Raw genomic sequence first — 22,048 nt, 5'->3', positions numbered from 1 at the left:
GGCTGTTTACTGCCTGGCTTTGAATGACTTCTCCAGAGGATGTTTGCTCTGGAGCCCTGGCTCTCGCGCGTGGGACGGCTGCGTGCGGAACGGGGCGGGAGGAAGCCGGCTCCTTGGCTTTTGGAGCTTGCTGGAGGCCTTGGGAAAGTTGTGCTCTGTACAAATAGGGCTGCTGACGTTCGCTCGCTGCTGCAGAGGGTGGGGGCCGGCTGCGTGCGAAGGGCTTGGGGAGATGTGAGCGAGAGATGCTCGACAGGAGCAAAGATGAGAGATGGCTGCAGGAGCAGCAGAAACCAGCTGCTGCTGTCTGAGCTGTGAGCCTCATCCCTGCGCATCCCTGCCTCTCTCCCACTGGAACAGGCTCTTTCATGCTGCTAAAGCCCCAGCTAGACGTTTCATACAAACCAAGGTGTTCTTGACTTAACCCCTCCTTGCAGCAGCTTCTGGGTGCCCGAGTGTTGAATTTCTGTGCTTCCTGAGCTGTTTAATTTCTTTCTCCCTCCCAACCTTTAAAATCAACCAGGTTAAACCTGGAGGCTCCGAGCTTCCCAGCCCAGCTGGGAGCACCAGGGAGCGTGGAGGATGCTCAGGGCTCTTGCAGCCATGGTGGGAAGGGCAGCAGGAGCACCTGAACACTGGGAGTTGCTGCTGCCCGGGGACCCTGAGGTGGTGCAGGGAGCAGTGTGAGTGCAGGAGAGGCTGCCTGCACCCTGGGCATGGGCACCACGGGTTCTCTGGTCTGGCTCCTCACGGTGCTGGACCCCAGCAGACCCCAGCCTGGGTCTGGAGCCACCACTGCAGAGCTGCAGCTTGACACAGCAATAGCCATGGGTGCTCTCGTCCCAAGCCATGATGCTGCTGCCAGCCCGTCTTCCCTCATTATGGTGATGTTAATGAGGCAGAGGTGCTGGTGCTGCCCGGGGTTTAATGACTCTCCTCCAAGCTTCCTGCTGTTGCAGACAGCAGAGGGGTGGGTTGGAGGCAGAGGCGGGTGCAGGCAGCAGTGGATCTGCCTGCTGCAGCAGCCTCGTGCAGCCCCAGCACTGCCATTAGGGCAGCTCGGTGGGTCGGTGTGTCCAGGCAGTGGGAATGGGCTGGAGAAGGCTATTCCTGGGATGGGCTGGTGCCAGGATTCAGCCTGGGACAAGGGGGATCTGTCTGGGGAGACGGGGAAGAAATATTTGTGTGCGTGTGGCCAGTGTGTAGCAGGATGCTCTAGGAACTAGAAATGACTTCAGCAGAGGTGCTGGAGCGCTTACGTAAAATATCTAAATAAATCTTTAATATTTCTAATTGCAAATGTACATAAATTGCACGGCCACATCATTGCTTTGAACACCAACAACTTTCTCTGTACATTATTACATAGTTTAAAAGGAGCTGAAGGAGGTTCAGCAAACACTTCCACTTTGCTTGGTTTTTAAACATACTTACAAAAGAAGATTTGTTTTTCTTTATAAGAGGATATAAAACATAGTGACTGCTTATCAGGAACGAGTATCAGCCTAAGCAGATATACAGAGAGAGGTATATCTTAAGACACAGTGATGTATGATAAAGGAATATGTGAGCATGGAGGCTGCACTCGGGTACTGGTAGCTGATGCAGAACCACATGACATTTACTGCAGTGTCACAGCTCGGGCATCTGTGGAGGTCAGTGCTTGACCATGACACCCTTTTCCCAAGCATGGTTGTTCTGGATGTTGTGCAACGCCCTCGAGGTTGGATGTGGTTTGTAAAGCCCAGGAGCTGTGTGCTGATGCGCTGCTCTGTGCTCCCTCTCCCCCATGTGTCATTCCCCACGGGAAGAGAAGGCGGCAGCAGTTACCTGTGCAGGGCCGGAGCAGGGCAGGGGCCACAAGGCCAAGCCTCGGGCACAGCAGCCGGAGACCTACTTGGAGATGGGAACTGCCCTTCCCATGGCTACTTAAGGGATCTCATGGTGGCCATGAGGCCACGTGCTCTGCCCCACGCCAGGTCCCAGTGGGTCAGGCTGGGACTGCTCTGAGCGCCGATCCCAACAGTGGCTGGGGTGGGAAGGGGGATACAGCAGGGAGCTCACCCCAGGGACGGTTGCTCCCTTTGGACTTTCTGCCTCTCTTCCTCCAGGCAAAGCTACGTGTTATGGACAGAGCAGTGGCCAGGCTGGACACTGCTGGTGGTAGTGCTGCTGACAGCATCTCCTGGGGGCCACAGGGCGCAATGAGCCCCTTGCAGGTCAAACCCATGGACCACACTGTGGCTGTCCTGGGTGAACACATCAGAGCATTTCCCATCTCCTGTGATGAAGAGTTCTCTCCTTGTTCATCAGAGTAGACCTCAGTGCGCTTCCTATTGCATCTGGGTATGGATATTGGTAACAGGGAAAAGCTGAGAGCGCTCTGAACTTGGGGAATGATTGATTATGTGCCAGCTGCTTTCCTAGGAGAGCCTGTGATGCCTTGCATAGGGCCAGCACGTCCCTTTGCCCTTTAGGAATATCTGTAGTAGCAGGACCAGTGTCCTGCACCCTGCAGCAGCCTATGGGGCTGGCTCCCAGCCCCAAGGATTCAGCATGTTCTCACAGTGCAATCAGTGCTTTGCAACTGCAGAAGCAGGAAACAAACCCAATCGGATGCAAATGACAGTGCAGTGATGCAGGACTCTTTGGATGGCAGCAGGATTTGCTTAAACTGGTGCAAAAGGGGCTGGTGACTACACTGTAGTATTAGTTGGCATGGGGAAGGACTTGGGTCCCTCCGATCTTTTGGCACTGAAGCCATAATCCCTGTCCACAACGATGACGCTTACACTCTGCAGTGACCTTGGGATACCGCTCAGTCCATTTCATCCCCTTTACACGAAACTTTGCTCGTTTTTGACAAGCATTCACTACAGTTTAACAACCCCCAAATCAAACCCCTTACAACAGAATCCTTGAGGTGGGCCAACCCCAAATCTGGATCCCTGGCTTCTCTCCCTGCCCCTTCCCTCAGATCCCCAAGGGAGGAGGCTGAAATCATAAACCTGGGTGTGTGGATCCAGATTTGCTAGCTTGAGTCCCCCCTCTCCAAAACAGCGGTGAGATACAGCCAAATCCTGCCCGAACAAGCAGCACCAGCGGTTACTATGTACACCTGTTAGTGAGATAGATACGGTACAGTCAACACGGAGAACATTGACCCCAAAATATTAAGACTTGTATTAAGATAAAAACCCGAGTGTGGTCGTGTCTCAGTTACGCTCGGATGCGGTTGCACTGGAACAGCCTCTTACTGGAGGAAGCACAAGAACGAGAAAGGAACCGGAGCCACTCAGGAAACACTCAGGATGGAGCTTTGCTCCAGAGCTGCGAACACCACTTGGGCTTGCCTCTGGTAGTGCTGTGCTCGTGTGCACGCACACCCCACACACGTACATGTAACAGTCGGTAAGGAACAGCAGCACAAAGTGAAGTGACAGAACTGAGCCTGGAGCTGCAAACCTACCCCAGAACCTGCTCAGGAGAGGGTCACGGTTAGGTCCAGGTGTTGGTAGTTGCAGGGAAGGAGATGGGAGGGAATGGGGAGGAATGGCAGGGATCTACTGTGAGGAGCCTTTGTCCTGATTGGGATTTCTTTTCATACTGGCTCAGGAACCCGAGCCACAGCTCCCGGAGGTGCCGGCACTGGCATCTTTAAGGTTCTAATGACGCGCCGGGGCAGGGTTTAAGCGTTCCTGCAGGTTCAGCAGAACGAAGTGTGTGCAGTGCCCGGCACGTCCCAGTTAACCAGGAGTTTGTGATAGATGGGGCGGGGGGAGCAGGGCCTTGGCTTGTGGTTGAGGAGATGGAATTGTGCGGTGCTGAGCTCCAGGACTAAACAAGTGTTTTGTGGGCGGTTCTTTGTCCCACTGACTGCATCCCAACATCGCATCCGTGTCTGAATGGAAACGCACCGCCCGCCCCGGGCCCTGCCGGCGTTTCCATTCCTCGTGTTCTTTCTCTCTCGGCAAACTCCCATCTCTGCAACACGAGTATTTGGATCTCAGACCCCGTCAGCTCTAAACGTACATCTCAGGGCAACAGTGGCTTAGAACAGTCGCTTTTTTGCAGGGTTGTTACCATGTATTTGAGACAATGGCAGATGTAAGTGTACGTACCCAGCGGTTCGCAGTACCCTGTGTGCTCCTAACCTGCCTGGGGCTTTCTCCAGTTGGAGCCTTGTCAGTTTGGTGCGGTTCTTCCAAGCCAGCTGTGCTAGGCTCCAAAATTCATCTGTCATAAATACTTATTCCTGCTCTCTGAGGAGCTCCGGCTGGGGTCTGCTGTGACCGCACCACGCTGCGGGGCTGGCGGCGCGCGCAGCCCTCAGTGCACCGCGTCCTCTCCTCCATGGACCAAACCGCACCCGGCTCGGCCCAGGGCTTCCCCGGAACAGAGAAGGGTTTGGGAACAAAAGGCATCATCTTTAGCTGTGAAAACAACGGCATGTGGTGAATGCTGTGAATGAGCCTGTGGGGCAGCATGGCAATGCAGAGCTTACTGGCAAAGTGTCCTGCTCAGGCAGCCTAGGTGGGGTGAGGCTGGAGACGGTACCTGAGCTGTGCAGAGCTCAGTGAGCATCCTAGTCCCTTTGTACATTTACACATGGCAGGAGGAGCTAGGAGAGGCGTTGAGCAGTGTAATAAACCTTAGTGGGAGGAACAGGCAGAGGTCCTGTACACTGTACACTGTCATCCGTATCTCAGAGAGAGCGCGGGGGCTCTTGGTTACGAGTGACCTGCTCTGAGAGTGGGAGTCATGAAGTGCTACCTTAGAACAACCACAACCCAACAAACACACCGTGGCGGCGCGATCCCCCGTTAAGGAGGTGACCCCTCCGCTGAGCACAACGGGAATGTGCCGGGATCTGCGTCTCAGCAGCTGGGAAAGTCTAATCCTGGCTTATGCCTGCACAGTGCTCCTGACAAGGGGCCTTTCGGTGGTGGCTGCTGTTCTTGGTGGTTACTCCCTTATGACCATGTTTTACATTCTTCGAGCCGGTTAATTTCCATGCAGTGCTCATTCCCAATTTAAAGAGGACAGTATTCCAGAAAATGGGATCTTTTTTTTTCTAATGCATACTGTGAAAGAAAAGAAATACAATTACCGATCTTCATGGTTCTTCAGGGCTTTTTTTTTTTTTCTTCTTTGTCTGTTTTTCTCCCCAGAAACAGTAAAAATCTCTGCACAGAGCATTACACCCCCATACGAACCCTCTGGCACACAAGAAGCTGGCGAGTTCACACAGCCCCTCACTCCCCCTCTACCACACCGGGCACAGGAAATCCAGCCCCTGCTCCTCATTCACAGCTCGGGACCAAGCTCAGGCAACGTTTCTTTATTCTGTGGCTAGCGGTGTGTCTGGGCAGGGCAGGATGGCAGCGCCCCGGGGCTATCGCTTACACAGGCTCTTCCCCATTACTTGTGCGAGCAGAAGCTGTAGAGAGGCATCGAGTCGCTGTTCAGGTGCCAGCTCCTCCCTCCACTCACATGCCAGGGCCTTGGGCTTGCTCTGCTCCCCTGGGCTGCCCAGGGACCCCCAGCAATGCCCTTCTCGCTGCCCTGCAGCCCCCCTTTGGCTGCTCCAGCACCCAGCCTGTGCCCTGCCCTCTCATCTGGACCGTGCTCCCTCTCTGCTGGAGTTAATTCCACACTAATCCTCCTGCAATGCCCCTGTGGGCACTCTCAAAAGCCACGTAAGGAGGCTGGGCTGGGCTCGGGGCTTGCTCTGGGAGAGGGCTGTGATCCCAGGGGAGTCACAGGAGGAGCGGGTGCTGCATCCCTCGTACAGCTACATCCAGCAGCACCCCTTAACTGGACTTTACTGGGCCCCTGCCTGCTGCAGGCTCTGCCCAGCTCCCTTTGTGTCGCTTACTGCAATGACAAGGACGTTACTCCTTGCTGGGAGGGGTGAGGCGTATCCTTTGGGCAGTTTAGAAGGAAAAAAAGGTAACTTTTGTTTAAACATTAAACACTGATTGAAATCCAACAGTGACAGCAATGCTCAAATATATGTTATTTCCTTATGCCACTCATCTCACACTCGATCTTTCCGTCCCCTCAATGTGCTGGCATTAGCATCTCCCACAGAGGCTCAGTCAAGCGCCGTCCGCAGTAAGGAGCGGGGTCCTCAGGGGGAGCAGCCGTTCTCTGAAGCTCACGCCTGCTGCTGCACGGTCTCTGTGGCCTCCTCCTGCGGCTCCCTCCGCGGGTTAACAATTACTGCTGTTTCTGAATTCGCCATTCTCTGTAATCTGCAATTTAGTTGGGTTTGTGGGGGAGATCCCATTACGTGTCTGCATGCTGTACCTCTCTTTGAGCTGAGTAAGGGCACTCATTAACCGTGCGTTGGCAGCATCCAGGGAAGCAATGCGTTTCTCCTGCAAGCAAAGGGGCAGAGGGGAAGGGTCAGTGGGCAGGCATGGAGACACGTCCCTCTGGGATGCCCCTCGGACCAGGACCTTTCGCTTTGGCATCCGGAGGTTTTAAGGGGTTTCTAAGTGCTAGAGAGCGTTTCTGGAAGTCCCCTGCTTTAGTAGGGACACAAATGGGCTTTGCCTGTGCAATGGGAGCTGAATTCCTGTCAGCATCCTGAGGACAATGGAGGTAACACAGTTTAATTCCTCCGTTATGCAGAAACTCATTGTACTGTTTGCAGCTGTTAAAAGGTGGTAAGATTCCTTTTCTAAACTCAAGCTCTCCCAAGACAGTTATTCCTTCAGTGTTTAATTGACTTTGTTACCATAAATTAATGGTTTAAATGACTTGTGCTGTCCCAGGATGGCTCTGATGGCAACTCCTACCCATCACGGTATTGTAAGGATGGGAGCAAGAGCTTCTGTGTTGCAGCCTGGTTTTGCTACTCCTGTTCTTTGCCAGTGTCATCATCCTCCTCTGTCTGGCACTGACAAAAGGGAACAGAATTGACTCAGGAGTAGTGCTTCTGTGTAACTTTGAAGGTCCCTCATGTATGAACATGTCCAACACTATTGTACAGACTTAGATGATAAAAAGAGACCCATGCAGGATGTGCAGGGCCCATGGTAAGAGCCTCACATGTAACACAGTGTGGCAGGAGGCAGCACAGCGGGTCCAGAGGTGCTGTTTGCACAGCTCCCACCTTACAGACCCCCCTGTATGTGCCAGGCTCCGGGGAACAGGAGCATTTGCTGGCTTTGAACACCCTACAGAAAAACAGCGATTCTTGCACCAAAGTTACCCCTGCCTCAGCTCCTCTTTAATTAGCTGTACCGTGAATTAGTCATGGGCAGTGACGCACAAGTGATTAATAGGGCTGTTAAGAGTAAGCCTAGAATATAGTATCACCTAGCCCCAACGTGGCGGAAGGCCTGCCTGCTGAGAGGATGCCTAAACAGATCACAGAGTGTGTTTTCAGGTTCTCTTTTCCAAGCCTGCTGTTTTAACCCATCATCTGATGCTCCTCTGCCAGTGTACTCCATAGCAATAACGGAGCTTCCCGATCCTCCAAACCGCAACCCAAAGGCTGAATAAACCACGTTCTCTTCGCTCTGACCAGGCTCTGTGTTCCTTGTACCCAGGTCCTGCGATCATTACTGGAACATGAAGCACCAAGCAAAGCTCTGAGGGCCTCAGGACATGGTCCTTCCACAGACTGAATTGTGGGCATGATCCTTCCACAAAGTGCCACCCCCCACATCCTCCGTGTCACCTCCCAAGCTCCGCGGTTGGAAGCCACTGTATGAATGTGAATGCTGTGACAATAAACCAGTAACTGCTGAACCTGGCTCTGTCCCTGGCTGCAGCGGGGTGCTGACTCCCCCAGTGCAGTCTCGCCATGCCTGAGCTGGCCCTGCTGCAGGGCAGGGGGCTGCACGGTGGCAGAGTCACCCCGCAAAGCGCTGCAGCCCCTGGCAGTGGGGACTCACCTGCGCATCGATAATCTTCTGCTTGGAATCCACAGCAGCCTGCATTTCTGCATGGTCCTTCTTTAACTCCTCCTCAACTGACATCAGCCTGGTCAAACAGACAAGAAAGAGCATTACATGTGCTGGGCTCTGCTAAGCCCAGGTATTAGCCTCATACACATCTGAATCAGCCACCCAGAGTGAATGATACAAATGACATCCCCATTCAGGCCCTGACACTAAGGAAGTAAAGGGGTGATGTACGTCTCTGAAGCACACAGGAAGAGATGGGAACTCTCTCTCGGAGAGGGACTCTTCATCAGGGATTGTCGTGACAGGACGACTGGCAATGGGTTCAGTCTTAAACAAGAGATTTACTTTGGATATAGTAAAGAAATTCTTCCCTGTGAGAGCGGTGAGGCGCTGGAAGAGGTTTTCCAAGGAAGCTGTGAATGCTCCATCCCTAGCAGTGTTTAAGGCCAAGTTGGACAGGGCTTGGAGAAACCTGGAGTAGTTGAAGGTGCCCTGGCCCATGGCAGGGGGTTGAAACTGGATGATCTTAAGGTCCTTTCCAACCCAAACCACTCCATGAGTCTATGACCTGCAGTTGTGCATTTGAGCATAAAGGAGGCACAGAGTCATTGGCACTCACCTTTTACACACAAACCAAGAGTTTAGAGCCAGTCTTTTTTCTGGCTCTTCTCTAGAGCTCTCTACAGCACTGTCCCAAAGCTTAAGTGATACAGAATGGTGAGGGCTGACCCATGTATGATGGGTCATTACTAGCACTAGGTTGGCCTGGCTCAGGTGAAGGCTGCACTGAACATTCTGTGTCCCAGACAAATGTAAACACCACGTCCCACTGGGCGGAAGAGATTTATAGCTAGGAGGAACGGGATGGTGATGAGAGCTTTAGCTAAACACCAGGAAAAGAACATTTTGATCACCACATCTGCTGCTCATCGGACAGAGGAGCAAACCTGCCAGATCCTCTGGGAACTGGGGCAGGCTGCCAGCAATCCCCTCATGAAGTTTTGCCTTTGTGAATCAGGGTTTTCCTTGTCCAGGTAACACTGATGGGTGGGAGGGAACCCAGAGAGTCGGGGCTTTAAACTGCCCCTGGGAGCTGTAACCCAGGCAGGCAGGAAGTGAATAAACTGTGGAAAACCCACATGGGAAACCTGCCTGCAGCTCCAAAGAACCCAGACTGTCCTGAGCTCTAACGCCAGCCAGGCTGCCTGCATTACTGTCACCTCCAGCGCTCCCATGTCCCCTGTACCTGCTGATGATGCCCTTCATCTGGATCTCCTTATCCTCCTGCTGCCTCCGGAGCCGCTCCTCGCTCTCCTCCAGCCTTGCCTGGTATTCCAGCATCAGCTTCTGCGTCGTCTCCTCCTGGCATTTGAAGCGAGTCTCATATTCCTCCAGCTTCTTGTTGGAAATGCGCAGCTTGTCCTGCAGCACCACTAGGTCCTGCTGGTACTACAGCACGCAAGGACAGACACAGGAGGAGAAAACACATGTGGCACGTTACCCAGTAGGGCTTTGCCCTTGCCGGGGTTTCCCCATGGCCCCCTCATGCCCCTCTCCTTGCACAGGACTAGCTGCAAACCCGTGTGGGACAGCCCTGCTTGCCGACACCTCCTCTTCCGTCTTCTCCACTGCGCTAGGAGCGGCGCCGCGTCCGCTGGCGGGCGGTCACTGCCAGGTTCAGAGAACGGGACGTTAGCAGAGCCTGGCGTTTCACAGGGGGATGCAGGTTAGAGCGAGCGAGAGGAGAACGCAGCCGGCACCGTCCGCACGCTCCCGGCGCCGCGCTGAGCACAGGCAGGAGGAGCTGCACTGGTGGGATTCTGGGTTTACACAGGAGCTCTTCAGCACAGCGCTAAACGTGGGTGCTTTGCACATGCTGGAAGCCAAGAACGAGCAATCAGTGCTGCCTGTGCCCTGCCAGGAACCAGGCTCTGCTCTCTTGGCACAAAGAGTCCACCCTTATCGAGGTGAGGACTGGACTGAGTGGGGCAGTGAACACCACTACCTTTTGGGGCCCAGCATGTTAAACACAATCAGGTGTCAAACCAGGATTCAACCCGAGAAGAGCTGCTGCGTGAAGCCAAGATCCCACAGTTGTTCTGTTCATTCAGATGAAGCTAAAATCAGCAGCAGAAGAATCACAGAGAGCAATTAGAACACGGAGAGCGTTTAACTCAGTCGAGCTGGTTCAGCTCCTGCGGAAGCTCAGCGGTCGCTGCAAAGTTGCTTTGCTAAAGGAAAATTCAGCTGTAAAAAACCCAACCTAACACAAAGACCTTAATGTAAAAAATTAGCTTTGGAAAGTCCTGAACCCAGCCCCTGAGCTGGCACAACCTCAGGGTACTGAACACGCTGCTGCTCATGGGACAAGCTGCTCTGAGAGTCAGATATGGTAAACGACTTCATCTGAGTCAGAAAGTCTGCTACAAAGCTCCAAGTATTATTCGTGAGCTGACAGAAATGCACTTACGCGTGTCCTGAATTGACCAGCTGAAAACACAGCCTTCCCCTTTGGCCAGTGCCACCTGTGTAAGCACCCAAACGATGGACATGGTTGTGTCCCAGCGATGGGGAGTCCGCCCAGCCCATGTCAATCCACGTTGCTGTCCCGGTATCACTCCACTGACAGCAGAAGGAGCTTTAACTCCCAGGGATTGAAAATTTATGATGCTGATGGGCTTCCTGACCTGCCAAAGCACTCGAGCCATGGCTGGCAGATGGGCAGGAGCCCTGAGCGCCTGCTGGGCAGGGATGGGCACAACACATCTCTGATCCTCCTTTAGCAAAGCTTTTACTGCGGCACTGGAAGGACACAGCTTGCACACGTAACCTGCAGCGACGAGGGAACACGAACGCCCATACAGTGACACAGAAGCACTGAAGTCAGACAGAAGGGAGCTGCTTGAACAGGAAAGATTAAATACCTACCCTAGCCTTACAATAGGAGCTGAAATGATAGCAGGAGAGGCCTCAGAGACTGAAGGAGTCGCTCCTGTCTCTAGAACACTTGTCTCATTCTCCGTTACCATTCACATCTTACAGTAATGGGGAGAGAGGTTATGCTAATGGTGATCTTTAATGTCAGTGACTGATGTGACAGCAAAGTAACAAAAGATGCTGCATGGGAATGAGACAGCAGGCTCCTGGGCGGGGGGCTCCTGCTCAGCTCGGGACAGGGACGGGTTTGCTGCAATGCCCTCGGTGCTCAGCCGGGCACGCACCGCATCCACCCCGGAGGGACAGGAAGAGGCCAGCACCCGATTCCTAGCGTGTGCTCCTGCAGCATTTCACCTCAGCCTGGTTCCGAAGCTTGTCCCTGTCATCCCTATTGCAGACTCAAACCTCCTTCAGAAGCCCTGCAATGACTAAAAGCAGCAACAACCCAGTGCGTGATGCACCCGTCTGACAACGCCTCCTCTCTGATTTGTGCCTGTGGGTGTCTGTGCTTAGGAGGTAGCCAAGATTTCTCTACCTCTGCTAACAGCCTGCTGCAAGGGTACCTGGGTCAGCTGCTGCCTGATCAGTGCGTGTCTGTATTTCCAGGAATACCCAAGGAGCAGAAAGCCAGTGAGAAATGAGCTGAGCTGTCACAAAACTCTGCCATGGTCTTCCTGGGGCAGCTGGAGCTGCCAGTCCCTATGGTACCTGCCTTTGGAATATCCCGTAAGTCACCAGGTGGCAGTCCCAGTGATGCAGCACGGCAGAAGGAGAACAGGAAGGGGATTTTACATGAACAGAAACACGTCTGTGCTGGAAGAGCAGGAAGGAGGTCGAGGGAGGGGGTGCCTCAGTTCTGAGGCACCGGGCAGTGACATGCGGCGGACAGAAGAGAAGCACATTGAGGAACATCCCAAATACCAACAGTGCCCAACTGCAGGTCCCGGCAGTGCCAGGCTGTGAGGAAGCACCTTGCAGAAGCAGCCACCAGCAAAGATGGGATCTTCCCAGCTCCTGCCTCCTCTTTTCTAACCCTCCTCCTTCACCCCTGGTCAGGCCTTCTCTGTCCCTTCCCTGCTCATCCCACCCGAGCCTTGTCCCTGTGGACTGTGGGCTCCAACTGAATACTCTGGAACTGACCCCTGGCAGAGCCCCAGGCTCTGTGTGACACAGCCCTGAGCTCGGGGCAGCATCACTGCACCATGGAAGTCACCCCAGTGCTGCCTCTGAGACCAGGATCTGCTCACAGGTCCATTCTGACATGGAAACTGCTTCTTGCCACATGTCCCTGCTGTGAGGCTGCCTGCAGCTCGCTCTCATCTCCTTTATAGCTGTGTTTAACTCACTTTCTAAGCTTTCCTCCCCTGCAGATGGGAGCAGCAATGGGGGAAGTAACAGGCACTGTCTGGCTCCAGAGTCTGTCGCAGAGCAGCACCAGCACTTGATTCCCAGCTCCTGTTTTTCTTACTTGCTTTATCAAGGCTAATTCCAGTCACTGAGTGTGTGAAAACCTCCCAGACCTTCCCCAGAAGTGCCCTGTGAGGCTGAGCAGGGCAGAGAAGGACCCGCTCCTGGCAGGGACCTGCCACACAGCCCACCCTGTCCCCAGGCTGCTCGGATCAAAGACATTCAAGGAAATCCTCTCTCTATTTAGACACTTGTTTCAATCCAATCAGGTTTTACCTTTTCTGCTTGGCTGAGCTCGTCCTTATTCCTGAGCTTATCCCTGTGCTTGGAATCTGGGTCAATGCTTTCATCTTCTAAAAACTGCATGTTCATATTCAAAAGCCAAGCGGCAGTGCGGTCCAGGGCATTGGGGTTCACAGGAGAAGGGGCCTACAATGAAACATACAACCATAACAAAAGAAAAACCTGTAACAGAAATGGTCGTGAAGCTGGAGAGAGAATTTGCTTCCAAGCCCTCTCCCATGCTGCTCCAACAGCATCCAACAACCTGAGCTACCGGAGCGGACAGGGAGGAACAGCTCCTGGTCTGTATCTGCACATTATTTTAGGTCGAACAGCCTCTGACAGGCCAAATTCTTCCCTGTGCCACCCCACAGAACAGGCGTAGGACACGGTGCTGCAGTGCAGCTTCCTGCTGGAAGGGCCCAGGTTTCAGGTCCTGTCACCTCTGAAGGACATGACCTGAGAAGGCACTGAGGGAAACAGAGTGGCTTGATGTGGTCTAGGCACTCCACAAGCAGAGATTTCACTCTTCAGCTTCTTCCACTGAGCTGCTTTCTGCTTGCTGTGGAGATTCCATACGGATAAAACCAGAGCTACAAAGTGAAATGCTGCTTCTGGTCATTCAGGTGCCTTTCTGGAACACAAAGGTTTCTTCTTGGCTGAGACTACACTTAGGATGCTGAAGAGGTCCAAATGCTCCACATCTTGGTAGTGTCTCTCTAGGTCTGCTCATGTAGCAGCTCAGGGGGCAGTTCCATGGTCACTGAGTTAGAGCCACGGCTGCTGTTCAGTGCTAGCCTGGGCAGGGACTGCAAATGGAACTGCCTGAATATTTTCTAACCACATAACAAGGCTGAGGAAGTCAATGTCCAGCTATTTCTGCTCCATCCTGGCTCACTGTAAACCACAGTAAACAGCTTCTTGGATGAATGCAAATGATCTGGATGACTTGGACACGGGAGTACAAGTTAATGAGTCAGAAATGTCGGGGACTTTCTCTTCATTCCAAGCTCGGGACTGTGGAGAAACCGAGCCACCAGCAAGCAGCAGAACCGAGGTTCTGTCCTCGGGAGGAGCAGGGTCTGGTTTCATCACCTCACGGGGGTTGGAGGCTTCCCTGTGCTGTCTTCTGCTTCCACAATTCCAAATCAGAAGTCCCAGGCTCGGCTCATGAAATCCCTTGCTGTAAATCCTCACCTTTCTTGCATCTCCAGCTTGGGCACTGCATCTGTGGTGGCTGCTCAGAATCCGTGGCTCTAAGGAGCAGTGGCCACGCGGCTTCAGCTCAGCAGTGTAAAGGCCACTGGTAAAGGATGACAATGAGAGCTCAGCTCGCTCTGCACGGGTCCTTCTGCCTCCTCCTTCCTTCTCTGAATGAATGAAAAAGGACATCTGATCTCTAGGACAGCCTGAACCCAGCTCAGCAGATGAACTTCAGTAGCAGAGGAAGCGCTTCTGGGTGCCAGGAACGAGGTTCATGGACTTCTAAAATGGCCACCAAACACGATTCCTTTGTTCTCAGTGTTTAATACCACCACCTACAAGCAAGCAGCCTCATTATGGTTCACAGATGGTGCTAATACCCAAGCAGGGAGAGGCACTCTGAGGACTTCAGGTCTTGAGAGAAGCTCTGAGAGGACCGGAGGGGCAGGTGGAGGATAGATCTGCACACACAGCTTGGCCAGGGCTTCCTGAGGGTCACCCGCAGGTCACTGCTGCCTGCTCCCAAACAGGCTGCTCTGGCAGAGCTCTGTGCCCTCTGTCCCTAACGAGCATTGATCCCCACTGCACAAATGCTGCTACGCGGCGTGCTTGCTAATGTCAGTGCTCCTGAATCGATACCGTGTGCACCGAGCAGCTCCAGATGGGGCTGACAGAATAGCCTTGAACGGGCACCAGTGCCAAAGGCCTCCACGGCTGCCTTGTGAAGGACAGGCAGTTACACCAACTCTGTTCAATACCACACTGCTGAAGTGGTGCCTTAATACTGTGCCTGGGCTGAGATGCAGCGAGCTCTTGTTGTCCACATCCTCTGGGTTTGTGGCACTCTCGCTTTAGGCACTCAGAGGCCCTATGGGGTTGGTTTTCTATAGGGTTACTTCTGAAATGCAGAATGAATAAATGAGTCCTAGAAAACCAGTTTATCCTTGCCAGGAACACCAGAGGGCCCTGGGTCTGTGACCTACTGCTTTCTGGTTTAGCACCATGAACAGTGAATTTGTTTCTGTGCAGACCAGCACGTGGCAGGAGCATCACTCGGTGGGGAGCACACTCCTTCCTTCCTGCTCTCTCACCTCCCCAGAGGGACTTACAGGAGGTTATCACAGAGCAAAGAAACGGGAATGTCCAGGAGTGCTCTGGCTTCACTGGGACAGGAGCAGCAGCAGGGACACTCTTAGTGACAAGAGATTAGGGCCTGGTCCAAGCCTGGGAGATGGCGCGGGGTTGACTATGGCATGGGATGAGAGCCTGGGCATGGAGAGGCAAAGCAGTGACGAGATGGTAGCGCAGGACAGAGGCACGGCTGCCACTGCCCTCGTGTCTCTGCCACCTACTGTCCTGTGGCAGTCACACACCAGCACAGGGAGCGAACACCGATCTGTGTCCGCATCCTCTGTCTCAGGCCAAGCTGGGTGCAAGAGCCAGGGTACCTCCACATGCAATGCCACCACGGGGCTGGCACTGATGCGGTCACTCAGAACCACAGCGACATCCCCTCCCACTGCAGCGATCCCCTCTTGGTCACCCTCTTCTCCAAGTCCACGCTCTGACCCTTCCTGACCCCTTCATCGCCCGGAGCTCGTCCAGCCCCACACTCACCTGCTTGTGCATCGTGCGCTGCTTCATCTCGGGGCTGTCACCCTTGGAGGAGGACGACTGCTGCCGGAGGCGGGCGCCGCTGCCGGGCCAGTCGGGCGAGGAGGACATGATGGTGCCGCTGGAGGGCCGCGGGTACTGGACGGTGCTCAGCAGGGAGGGCGGCGTGCGGCCGCGGGTGGCGGGCGGTGGCGGCGGCGGGGGCTGGTCTATCCGGCGCTGTGGTCCCGCGCTGTTCTGCCGCGGCACCGTGGGCTGCCCACCCTTCTCGGTCAGCGAGAGCTGCCTGCGGGCCAGCTCCCCGGTGCGGCGCGCGAAGTCCTCGCCGGCGGCGGGCGCGGCGAAGCCGTGCTTGTTGGCCGTCAGCTCCTCGCTGTTGCTGTGGGAGCTGAGCGAGCTGTGGCACTCGGAGCCCGAGTCGCCCAGGCCGCGCGGGGACAGCGGCAGCCCCGCTGCCATCTGATAGACGGGGTTCTGGAAGGAGAGCGGGGCCAGGAGCTGCGGCCGGCCCGGCGCGCTCTCGCCGCTCGGCGTGGTCGGGGTCTGGCCCACCCGGCGCACCGTGGCCATGCCCGTGACGCTGTTCTGCTGAGTCCGTGTGGTCCATACGCCCTGCAACTGCCCCAGGGATGACTGACTGTCATTGAGGGAGTCAGCCGTGCCAGGCGCGTTGGCCCCACTGTCCAAGAGCCGATTGTCCTGCAAGTCCACCATGGACAAACTCTTGCTGCCATTAGACATCTGCACGTCGGGCTCATTGGCCTCTGAGTAACTGGAGCTTCGGGCAGGCGAGGGCTGGGCCCCAGCAGACCTTGTGACAAAAAACAAGTCCTTGTTTTCAGGGGTTGGAGATGGTAACCGTGTGAAATCTATCAGACTGCGGGGAAGGCAGTGCGTAAGGAAGAGGAAAGGAAAACAAAACAAAAAAGAAGAGTTGTGAATGCTGCACCGGAGCAGGAAAACCCCAAATCACTCAGAAGAAATCAGCGTGGCACAGCTGGGTGGGACGGGGCCAAAACCCAGGCCCTGGGAAGCAGGGACAGTGCAGGGGGAGCAGGGGGATGCGGGAGCCCTGGGCAGCCCCATGGGAGCAGGCAGGAGGCGCAGGCAGGGGAGCCAGGGGTGGGTGTATGCGTGGGGAGCGCTGCGCTGTGCAGGATGCATCCCCAGCTCTGCCTCCCCAGCTGGACCTGCTCATCACTGTGTGTCAGTCACCCTTCTGCTCCCAGCTGGCTGTACCTGTGCTGCTCCCATGTGCCCTGCTCTGTACCCAGGCAGTCAGCCCCTGAGGGCACACTGGCCAAATCAGAGAGCATGGAATACCATGGGAGCCTGATCCACACCACGCGTTCAAGGATCAGAGACAGAGCTCCAACAGCAGAGCTACAGCCCAGCAACCGAAGGTTATGCACCCAGACCTGCTGCAACATACAGTCATGCAATATTGATTTTCTTGGGGATAGGAAGAAAGAGCTTTGCAGTAGATTAATGTGAATATACACTGATCAAAGATGGTGCACTGTAAGCAAGTATTTGGGTGAAAGCATATTGTCAGACATCCTCCATAGCATTAGATTTAAATAATTGCACCTCATGCTGGGAAGCACTAGAGATGAAAACTCTGATTAGAGCCAGTCCAGTGCCATTGCTGCCTTTCGTTCCTAATTAAACTGTTAAATATTATGTAGTTTCCACTTACAAACTATTTTACCACCTCAGTCTTTCAATTTGCGTGGGCTCCATTTCATTTTCCACAAACAGAAGCATTACAGGTTTGCAAGTCATCTTCTCCATGAATGAAACTCCTTATATAATGAGCCCAGAACGCATGTTAGGTGACTGTGTCTGTGAATCACTGCTCATCATTAAAAACACCCAGTATTATAAAACTAGACAGAGTAGACTGGAATGTCTCTGTCAGGCCTCTACAGCTTTGCAGCTGCTAAAGAAATGTCAAGGTTTGGGTCTCAGTGAATTCAGCACATACCCTTATGTCTTACAAAGATGGGTAAGGCAAATCCTATAGATCATGCATATCCAGTGACCCAACAAACTTAATGGCAACGCCAACCACTTTGAGGTTAGTGCAGACAAGCCCTTAGCTCCCCAGAGGATGAACATTTTGCTTCTGCAGCCACATGCCAAGAGCTGAGAACAGAGATACCAAGTTCTTGTTTCCCAGACCACATCCCAGCTTTGGCTCTCAAGGGACGCAGCATGGAGCCGTGTCCTTGCACTCCTGCCCACTGCTCTGTCCAGATTCAGAGCTGAACTACAGCCAGTACCAGTTCTGTGACCAGAAAGCCTAGTGAACGGATCAGCCACATCCACACACACCCTGCCCTGCCTGTCCCTGCAGGTGCTCAGGCTTTGGCAGTGGATGGACATTCAGCATTTCCCTGGTCTGTGGCCAGGCCCTTCATGCTCTTACCCAGATAAGTCATTCTCTATCACCATTTTCTGGAGCCCCGCAGAGATGCTGTTGCCAGCACTGGGTGTGGATGCGGTGTGATCGGCCATGACCGAGACCTGCACGCAGGCTGGGTTACTGAGCGCAGAGTTGACATCCCTCAGGATCCGAGGCAGAGGCCCAAGCTTCGTTGCAGTGCTCTGGGTAAAAAGAGAGCAGAATTACTACCAACATCTTGTGGTTTTGCTAGAGAGCCACGGTCCTTGATTCATTCTCTTCAGTGAATCACATTTATTACACAACGTTCATTTTCTCCATCATTTACCCCCACCACTGAGGCTATGAGAAGTCCCAGCACATGCGGCTACAGAGGCCAAGGGCTGCCCCTGTGATTCCCCTGGATACCTGCTCCAGTTGAGAAATGACTTCCCAGAGTAGCGAGTGCAAAGTGGACAGTTCCCGGCCAAGGTCAATGTAGCCTTCAAAGCCAGCAGTGTTTGAGATGGTTTCGGGGTTGGAAATCTCCAGGAGAAACCTCTGCATGTTAGTCCATTCGTGTTCCAGGAACTGGTTCATAAAGGACATGTATTCCTCTTTGCTGCCAAACCTATCAAGACAGCAACAGGGATTTCAGCTAAATCCTGTAAACAGAGGTACAGCCAACAAAATGTGTAGGTACATACGCAGGTAAGGATGCCAGAACCTTCCTCTCCCACCTGAATCCTTCAAAGCCTTTGGGATGCCTGGGTTGCTAAGCAGGCACCTGGTACACCTCACTGATCATGGAACCAAAATTAACTCCAGCCTAACCCAGATATGTCCTCATCAGCGTGGGATCTCCACAGCAGAAATAAAGGTGAAAGCTAGAGAAACAAAGCTGTTGTTGGTAACGGTGTGTATCTTACTGCTGGGTCAGGACACAGCCTCCAGAAATAGGACCTGTCACTGGAAATACATCATAAAACCAAGCACCATCAACTGACTGAAGCCCATGATGGTGGCAGGAATCCTGCACTCTCCCTGCTCTTCCACAAGCACTGGAGCTAACCCCAGCCACTGCCGCCCCAGCACAATGGCTCTGGGATCACCCTGGAGAGCTATACGTGCAGCTGGGCCAGCCCATGTGTCCCCTCTGGCTTCCTGCAACCTCCTCTGCCCCCGAGCACTTCCCAGATCCCCCTCTAGGTTAGATGTCTTATTTAGAGCACAACAGGGAGGGTCTCGTGGTTCAACTGTACCAGCAGTGGTTGGTGCTGTGCCAGTGCCAGTGATGCTGAGGCTCGGCTGTGTGCCAGCTGCGGCACAGCTCAGCTCCATCACTTTGACTGACTAATGTCAGCTTAGTTAAAAGAGTCTTTCCTGCAAAGTGCTGAGAATCTGAAAACCCTTTAGTTAGGGATTGGTCAGGAATACAGAGAATTGCTGTCATCAAGTGTAACACACTTGTACATCTTCCATCTGCGTCTGCATGCCTGCACGCTCCTGACGGCGAGCGTGTGTACTAAGCTGGATTCCAGATCTAAGAAGCTTTAGACAGAAACTGTCCATTCATGTTTCGGAAAGCTCATCATTTTGTTATCAGAGCTCAGGGTAAGTAGCTCAGAGCTGCAGCCAGTGGAAAGATTCTCAGAAATCTCTCGCTTTGTTTCCACCACACCAATGGGTTTAGATAGAAACTGACAGGATTTAGTTGGAAACGGATAGTGTTCCCTTCTCCTTTCATACCCTCCCAGTTCAGACAACTGCATTTGAATAGCAGGGAGGGTCCTAGAGCTTACAGGGGGGAAAGACCAGCTCCTGAGCAACAAGCTGCTGTTGGGGGTCTGGTCCTGCTGGTGCCCCCGAGAGGCCAACCATGCCATGCCAGGACAACGTGCCTGGCTGTGCCGGGGTGTCCCTGCTGCCAGCCCGCTGGCTCCTCTGTGTGCTCAAAACAGCTCCTTTTCCTGCTCATAAAACACGTCCTGTTTTGGAAACTTCAGTGATCTCCCTGACCCTGCAGTGAGGGAATGGGTCCCAGAGAGACGTGGGGGAAACAGCCAACAGGAAACAACCAGACCCCTTCCATCGAGGCAAGGAGCAGGCAGCGTGGGGCTGCGGTGCTGGCGCCGGGCTCTGCCTGCACACCCGGCGCCTCCTGCCTGCTCCCATCCCGGCTCCCGGCTTACTTGGCAAAGTTGGCGAGGTTCTGGGTGACCTTGGCAATGAGGGTCAAAGTGCGTGCAGTGCGGTCATCCGGGTACTCCTGCAGGAGGCTGAAGAGGGACGGGGACATGATGGCCGGGCACAGGAACCGCAGGAACAGGGAGGCACTGATCAGTCGCTCGCTGATGTCCGGGCGGCCACGGTTGCTGCATTCTTGTCTCCATGAGGCAAAAACTTCCTTGAGCTCCCTTGGGAAGACACTGGAACGAGAGGAGGACATTGCAGGGATGGCAAGTTCAAGGCTAGGGTGCTCAAACTGCCACACAGCAGTAACTACATACGGTGTGTATCAGCTGCGGGGTACAACACCCAGACCCAGACAGCGGTAGAGCCCTCTCACCCTGCTGATGCACAGCAGCACTACCACCCGCATCGCTCACAGCCCTGTGCTTGTTTTTTGCAGTGTCCCTCAGGACACTCAAGCCACACAGGACAAAGCAAAGCTGCTCCATAATGTTGTAGGAGAAGCAGCTTTCATCAGACTAACGAACATTGTCTGGTTGTGCTGGGTGTTAAAACCCTGGACAACTGGGAAGATGGAGATATGAGACACCCTGTGCAAAGCAGCTCATCCCAAGCCAGTTGGCTGTCTCTCAGGGTGCTCTGAACTAGGGGAAGCCCAGCCACCAAGGGGGATTGTGTCTCCTGAAGAAACACAGCATCAGGGACCCCCTCAGCAGGAACATCCGTGGTACCGGGCTCACCAGTGTGGCTGTGCAGGTTGTAATACTCCTGTTCAAGCACACGGATCAAATCCTACTGTGACCAGTACAAACACGGAGCCCCACTGGAGTTCCTCCAGCCTTGTAGCTGCACAGACTCAGCCTCGCTTTCCTGGATACCAGAATTCCCCTGGCTCCAGCAGTCGGTAGCTGCAGCAGCCCTTATCGCTGGACAACTTGCTGCCTGTTTCTGTCCAGCCCTCCCCAGCTCCCTGCTCCCACCTTATCCTGTTCCCAGCATGTGTTATTTATTCAGCTGGATACTCCCACTGCCTGGAGCAGGCTGGCAGCGGGTCCCACCGCACTGCCCTTGGTCCCCTGGGTCCCTGGGACACAGCTCCCCACCCGCTGGAGGCTGCCCTGGCCAGCAACCACCTCCTCTGCTTCAGAACCAGAGCTGGATGGTATAAAACCAAACTGAAGTGAGGTCAGACTCCATTTTAGACCATAAATCTCCTTAACAAACAGCCATTTCAGAGGATGGTTGCCCAGTTTTGGTGCAGGGACTATCTGGGAAAAGCAAAACAATATGAGCTTGGCTCTCAACAGCCTGCCCGGACTGACTGCAGAAGGGAAAATCTTGGGAGCTGCATGGCCAGAGACACCATCCACTGTCCAGCAACAGCAAGAGCCAGCTGGGAGGCTCCAAAACACAGCACTGCCAGGCCTCCAGGCCAGTACAAGGTCATTCCTCCTGCTGCCAGCACTCCCCATCCTCCGGCCTCTGCTTCCCAGGACTGTGGACACTCATTCCATCGAGCCCAGCTGACTGCTCCTGGCCACACTGCAGAGACCTATGGGGTTTGTGGGTACCCTGCACTGAACAGCCACGGCCTCTGGCTCTGCAGCCATCCTCTGAGCCAGCAGCATCCACACTCAGCAGGCAAAGCCCTCACCCCTCATTTCAACTGCAAACCCCTGTTTCAGGTCTGTGGATGCTGCTGGTAATCCCACCAAGGGCATCCCACCACACACAGAAAGGCCCATGCATCTGCACTCCAGGTTTCAATCCGACCTGACATGGGTGGTGACACTCCATGGAAGCGCTTGGAAATGCTTCCATTGCGTTCAGCTTCTGCTCTGTGTTGGCTTCATGCTTTCACATCCGTGAGCTTTAACCCTGTGCTTTATAAATAACATTAGCCAACGTCTCCGGCTGGGTAAATTCTTCTCTGTCTTTGATTTGATCCACACAATTGGACAAAGCCCTTCTACTTCATGGTATTTGCCCAGAAACAGGAGAATCCTTTAAGCAATTTAAGGCTTGACTGATCAGGACAGGTTGTGCCGTCACTGCGAAGCAACCCCTCGCAATGCACGCCCCAGCTGCACGCAGCCCCCGAGCT

The 22,048-nt window shown here is 54.0% G+C and overlaps 2 protein-coding genes across 21 annotated transcripts in view; one reads left to right on the top strand and one right to left on the bottom strand.

Annotated features, from left to right (window-relative positions):
* Positions 1 to 7,764, top strand: part of TTLL11 (tubulin tyrosine ligase like 11) — a 62,163-nt gene extending 54,399 nt beyond the window's left edge. For all 14 annotated transcript variants that reach the window (XR_010616100.1, XR_010616099.1, XR_010616097.1 and 11 more), the window contains one exon: positions 7,563 to 7,764. The gene's annotated coding sequence lies outside the window, so the exon portion shown is untranslated. The remainder of the gene's footprint in view (positions 1 to 7,562) is intronic.
* The window catches only part of DAB2IP (DAB2 interacting protein), a 146,894-nt gene continuing 126,106 nt past the window's right edge, over positions 1,261 to 22,048 (bottom strand). For 6 of the 7 annotated variants that reach the window (XM_065695241.1, XM_065695247.1, XM_065695246.1 and 3 more), the window contains 8 exons: positions 19,944 to 20,180; positions 18,181 to 18,382; positions 17,797 to 17,975; positions 15,369 to 16,242; positions 12,543 to 12,695; positions 9,169 to 9,371; positions 7,911 to 7,998; positions 1,261 to 6,383 (listed from right to left, as the gene is read on the bottom strand). In XM_065695241.1, the coding sequence (XP_065551313.1) occupies positions 6,216 to 6,383; positions 7,911 to 7,998; positions 9,169 to 9,371; positions 12,543 to 12,695; positions 15,369 to 16,242; positions 17,797 to 17,975; positions 18,181 to 18,382; positions 19,944 to 20,180 (2,104 nt within the window). In that variant the 3' untranslated portion in view covers positions 1,261 to 6,215. The remainder of the gene's footprint in view (positions 6,384 to 7,910; positions 7,999 to 9,168; positions 9,372 to 12,542; positions 12,696 to 15,368; positions 16,243 to 17,796; positions 17,976 to 18,180; positions 18,383 to 19,943; positions 20,181 to 22,048) is intronic. The other variant, XM_065695242.1, reaches the window with a different exon arrangement.

Source organism: Lathamus discolor, chromosome 15 (assembly GCF_037157495.1).
Source record: "Lathamus discolor isolate bLatDis1 chromosome 15, bLatDis1.hap1, whole genome shotgun sequence".
In the NCBI taxonomy this organism is placed as follows: Eukaryota; Metazoa; Chordata; class Aves; order Psittaciformes; family Psittacidae; genus Lathamus; species Lathamus discolor.
This window is presented reverse-complemented; position numbering and strand designations above follow the sequence as displayed.